Source organism: Macrobrachium rosenbergii, chromosome 50 (genome assembly GCF_040412425.1).
Source record: "Macrobrachium rosenbergii isolate ZJJX-2024 chromosome 50, ASM4041242v1, whole genome shotgun sequence".
Lineage (NCBI taxonomy): Eukaryota > Metazoa > Arthropoda > Malacostraca > Decapoda > Palaemonidae > Macrobrachium > Macrobrachium rosenbergii.
Window position 1 is genome coordinate 5751501 of NC_089790.1, and position 6000 is coordinate 5757500.

General features: G+C 39.0%; 2 protein-coding genes across 4 annotated transcripts in view; one reads left to right on the forward strand and one right to left on the reverse strand.

Annotated features, from left to right (window-relative positions):
* LOC136832534 (calponin homology domain-containing protein DDB_G0272472-like) overlaps window positions 1-6000 on the reverse strand; it is a 272974-nt gene that overhangs the window by 75850 nt on the left and 191124 nt on the right. The gene's annotated exons all lie outside the window — the stretch shown is intronic.
* Window positions 3349-6000, forward strand: part of LOC136832541 (paired mesoderm homeobox protein 2B-like) — a 182056-nt gene continuing 179404 nt past the window's right edge. The window contains exon 1 of the mRNA XM_067093526.1: window positions 3349-4011. Within this exon, the coding sequence (XP_066949627.1) occupies window positions 3714-4011 (298 nt within the window). The 5' untranslated portion in view covers window positions 3349-3713. The remainder of the gene's footprint in view (window positions 4012-6000) is intronic.

The following is a 6000-nucleotide window of genomic DNA, read 5'->3' on the forward strand; positions in this document are numbered from 1 at the left end:
AATGAAGGAAGGCAAACGCATGGGATAAATATGCCGAGAAATATGAAAGCACCTGACAAGTACCTTCCCTGTTTCCCCGTTCTCCTCGATCACTTCTTCATCGCTTTCAAAAGCCAAAGTATTATTTCTGGGTGTTGAGTTTCAAGTTTATCCTCCAAGACGCGCAAAAAAATAAAAGCGGACCCCAATAAACTTGCTAAATGCGATCGCCGAAAAAGTTACTTCAGTTTTACAAAATTGCTTAAATTTCTCTTGGATTTAAATTCACTGAAAGTATGGGATACTGAATTAGTATACTCTAACGAACAGAAGAATCTGAGGGAGTAACACAGAAAGGAATAAGAGGGAAATTTATTAATTGTTATGGACCAGAACTCTTCTATTGACCTAGATCATATTTAAGTAAATATTACACCTACGAGACCAAGACAAGGCAAAAGGAGAGAGAGAGAGAGAGAGAGAGATAACACGGAACACTGCTGTTATATAATGAAAGAAAAAAAGAAGAAGAGAGAGAGAGAGAGAGAGAGAGAGAGAGAGAGAGAGAGCTTTTGGAGAAAATTACAGATTATGAAGGATGTACGAAACACTTTCTTATTATTATTACATTCCCATACAGAATCTGGAATTCATACGCTTCCTCTGTGTTTACTAAGATATTCAACCTACCTCTTTTCAAGAGGAGAGGTTGCCATCACTTAGGACGTTCAAAACTTCCACCTTCATCATAAGGACGAGCTTGTTTTGGGCACACATACCCGATATTATTCTCGCTTTGTTATTCAAAAGGTAGTTACAAGTAAAAAAAAAAAAAAAAAAAACATAGTATAACTTGGATATTAGTCTACAATAAAAAGGGGCAGCTTAACCACGAAACAAAAATACATTAAAAACTAGTTGAACCAGACGATTTAATTAGATTAAACTAACTTAACCAAGTCACTGAGGTAAAACTTAACACCTACTTTAACCAGACCACTGAATTATCAAAGGCTACTTTAACCAGGCCACAAAGTTACAGTTCAAATAAGTTTATCCACGCCACTATTTTACATTTCAAAGAAATAATTTAACCATATAAGTACGTTACATTACAAAAATAATAACAATAATATATAAATAAAAAATTAAAAAAACCAGTTTACTAAGTTCTCTAAGTAATAGTGGTCACTGTCACTAACTTGTTGACCTAAAGGTTTTGTTCCTACAAATGAATCTCATAAACTCCTAATGATGCTGTAAGTCAAAAATTTGTTCATGATGCTAACAATGCTTCTTTTGAGGATTGTGTCGACACCTCTTATTCGCTGATTGTGGATTAGATTAATAAAATCAATAAGGAGGAATAAGAAAATGAGCCCAACACTAATGAGACGCCAACAGCCATATGACTGACTAAGATGAGATAGAAAATCTGACCAAGAATCTTTCATAGGCTTGTCCGAGAAGCCAGCTTACATCTAAAAAATATCCCATTTGCGTTCATTAATTGTAGGATAAAATCTAGCCAAATTTTTTTTTATAAGTTTACGCTTTGCTTAATCATTAGATATATCCCAAAAAATATTTCATAGTTCTGATTAAGATGATAAGACAAAACACAGCCAAAAGTTTTCCTCCGCCGAAAAACTCTATAGGCTTCACTCAGCCGTCACCAGTAATCTAGAACATTTTCCAATTTCTTGATTGAGCGGAAAAAAAAGATAGAGTTTATAAAAAAAAAAAACACGATAGAAAATAAACTTCCGAGGGAGTTAGCAATCCTTAGCGGGGAAGTTTGGGTATCCTAAGGGGCGCTGTCAAATGCCTTTGCCAACTGATGACATGTACGATTCCCGTCAAACTTCGCAAGAAAGTTTGACCAGACATGAATCAGATATGATAACAGATCATCAGTAGATCTCCGGTTCCAGGTGACCTTTGGGTGACACCTGGAAATTACTGGACTCAATCTATTTAATCTATAAAAAAATAATCTAATCTGTAAAGTTATTTCGTAAATTTATCGACAAGGAGATAACGGGAACGCACGGAATTGAACAAATCTCGTAAATATTTCGTCGGAAAGCAGAGAGATCGTAAACAATTACTTTCAACCTGAATGACAGACTTCGATAATTCACAGTCAAGATAACCTGTCGAAAGACGCGGCACTTAATAAGGCTTTTACTAAATCAAAACTTTCGCGAAAGGAACGAATGCACGACGCTGCTTTTGGTGGAGGGGGGGAAAAGTTTTTCAAAACTCGTGAACGTACGGGATGCTTTCAAGCAACTGGATTCCGCTGAATGAAGGAAAGTTAATTCTAGTCTCGAGTTTTGAAACAATATGCTTTCTATTTGAAAGGCACCTAACCTTGCCTCAAAGATATAAATTCTATGTACGCTTCAACGTTGCCGTAATTGAAACAGTCGACAGCCAGTCCTCAAAAGGATAATAATATTTGTTTGGACGACATTATCTGGATCTTCATACCCTGGAAAACAAGAGGAAAAAAATTTATCTGGTGTATTCCCCATTAGTCGATGTCTACATTATCCTTTTTTATTTTTTATATACATCATTTTCGGTCCCGTTATTTTGAACAGCTAAAATCGTCGTGGGTGTGTTGGAGTCATCTGGACAACCCAAGTGGGGACTCCACCACCACCCGCGAATCCCACATCCCCACCTGACTGACAAACACAAACGTACACACAAACACACACACACACACACACACACACACACACACACACACACACACACACCACCAGCCAGGCGCCATGACACTTCCATCAACAACAACTTTGACACCAATCAAAGACCTTCTCGGAGGGTCGAATCGCATTCCAGCGTCCTCACGACGCCCGGGACTTTTCACTGGAGGCTCCTTAAGCAAGTAGAAATCTCCTCGACGGCAGAAGTCAGATTTTTTGGGGGTCTGGAAACTAATAAAAATTCGATTGTTTTTCAGTGTGCGTTGCAACCGTCTTTCCCAAGTCATGTCCAGACCACATTGTCTCCATACATAGCTCCTCCCACCTCTGGAATCAGACGCGGCCCCCTTCGCTCCCCGAGCCAATGGAGGGGCGCGATTCCTTCGATACTTCCGCCTCGTATTGATCACATGACCTGGGGCGCCCAATGGGAAGAGGCGCTGCGCTGGACGGCACGCCCCTGGAAATGGCCAGGAATTCTGGGTTGCCGATGGCGCGGGTACAAGTGCGTGTGATTATTGAATTAAGCTTATCATTTGATTTCTACGCGTGGTGGTGAGCACACGGCACTAAGAGACCGGCACTAATATCATCAGTAATAATTTGATATCATCTGTAATAATTTGATAGGCCAGCTGATCCAATTAGGCCAGTGACTTGAGGAGTTGCATTAATAACGTCATTAGGCGCCGCGTCTCCTACGGAAACTTCGGCGGCGGCTGCGAAGGACGACAAAACCCACCTGAGGATTTCGAGTCGGATTGCCTTCCTTCCTCCTCCTCCTCCTCCTCCTCCTCCTCCTACTGCTACTACTACCTACACCGCCGCCGCCGCCGCCGCCTACGCCTACGCCTCCTACCATTACTCCTTCTCCTTATCCTCCTCCTCCTCCTCCTCCTAGACGCCGGCGGTGGTCCTTGGAGGAGGTATACTCAAGTAGAAGGTAATTCCCGACGAAGGTGTTACCAGGTGGTTCCGCGCCCCTATACTCCTCCCGGCCGGGCTCGAGAAGCCATGGACTACGCCTACTTGAATCAGGCGGCTGCGGCGGGCTTCGAGGCCTCGTCCTGCAGCATCGGAGGCGCCCTTGGAGGGTCAATGGACGCCTCTCACGCCCCTTACACCTACGGAGACCTCACCTCGTGCTCACAGATGCCCTCCGCCTATAGGTACACGGGGGCAGGTGTCAGAGGCTACAATTCGGGAGTAGGAGTGGGCGTGGGCGTGGGATCACAGCAGTGCGGGGTGATGGGGCGCCCGCAGGATCACCGCGCCATGTTCCCTGCTTCCGTTACACCTGTCAATCTCCAAAGTAAGTCAGTCACTTATTGTTGTTCTCTGACGTCTATGTCGCTTTGCCGTAATGTCAGAACGCTCGATTACGTGCCCTCTCAATTACTGCTAAAAAAATGTCCGAGTTGACATGAATACATATATTACTGTATAAATACACTCGTATTTACACCTACATTCACACACACATACATACATATATATGTATATATAATATATATATAATATATATATATATGCGTGTGCGTGTATAACATCGAAAAGTATTCTTAATAATACTCAGTAAAAATTGTACAAAAAAACAAGTTTCCGAAACAGTACAAAAAAAAAATTTACGACAGCTGATTCCTATGATAACAGGAATGCTGTAAATCAATAATTAACATCACCATGGAATTAACAGAAACGCAAATAATCTCCGAGGTAAAGTCAATGTACACAATTCAGCTACGATTGTCAATCTGTGTTCGACAAGTTTTCGTTTATTTTCAAATTCAAGAATTTCTTAAGAAGAAATGAAAAACATGAATACTACACACACACACACACACACACACACACACACACACACACACACACACACATATATATATATATATATATATATATATATATATATATATATATATATATATATTTATGTGTGTGTGAATGTATTTTCGTAACACAAAACAGAACATTCTATATTACAGTTACTCGTACATATGATCAGAATTCTGACGGCGGAAGTAAAATAAAACCACAATAGAAAAAAGATACATTAAAATTCATCCACTTTTAAATATTTGTACCACATTCAACTAAAGTGCTATAAGCTTCGCGGCAGGTGGAAGCTTAAATTCACACCAGCTTATCATACAGCAAAACTGAAAATGTTCATTTCTTTCAACAGAAAAGCAAGCTAATAAATAAGTATTAACTTGAATATATATATATATATATATATATATATATATATATATATATATATATATATATATATATATATATATATATATATATATTTAGTGCATCTACATTTTATACTTAAATATTTATGGACGATCCCCAGCTGAAGAACTAATAACATATAACGTCAGACGCCGAGATAAAATTCAGAATACATTATGACATTCATCCGCGTAATTAATTATTTCTGACATAATCTGCGTCATACAGTTTAAATGGACTTGCTTTCAGCTTTCGATCATACATTCTTCAGCGCAAGTATTTTTCAACATTTCTCTCTTAATCTGTTAAAACAACAAGTTTCAAGCTAAGTCAGATTTTATGAGTCGATAAAAAATTATCAGAAGCTTTTAAGGAGTCACGATAAACCACATTTTAAATTGTATTTCTACTCTGAAAAATCAGTCATTTAAAACTGCAGATTGATAAGAAATCCAACATATTTATGGAAAATCCACCATCCATTGCGGATACGTTCAACAGATCTACAAAGATCATCGCCACCAGCTAAAAAAAAAAAAAAAAAAAAAAAAACACACCAATTAACGTGATACGAAGTGTCACAGGAGAGATGTGAGCTACCTAATGGGACTCCATCTTCTGCATAATGGAGGAAGAAGGTCCTTCGTCCAAAGGCTCCGAAATCCTTGGCCTTCAAAACTGGGAGGCGATTAGCCAGCCTCTTCGGCCATTAGCTGATCGTTTGGGCATTAGCGTCTCCTGTGTCGATTGCTCGGCCATTACTCTTTCTTGTATGGAGCTGTCTCCTCCTCTATCTCCTCCTCCTCCTCCTCCTGCTCCATCTCCTACTTCTCTACTTCTGCTCTGTCGATCTCCTTCTTCTCATCTTCCATCCGGGGAATTTCTCATCTTAACCTCAATTCACGGTTCCGCCGGACGAATCTATACGGCTGCGGGTTGGTGTGTGTGTGTGTATATATATATATATATATATATATATATATATATATATATATATATATATATATATATAATATATATATATATATATATATATATATATATATATATATATATATATAAATATATATATATATAT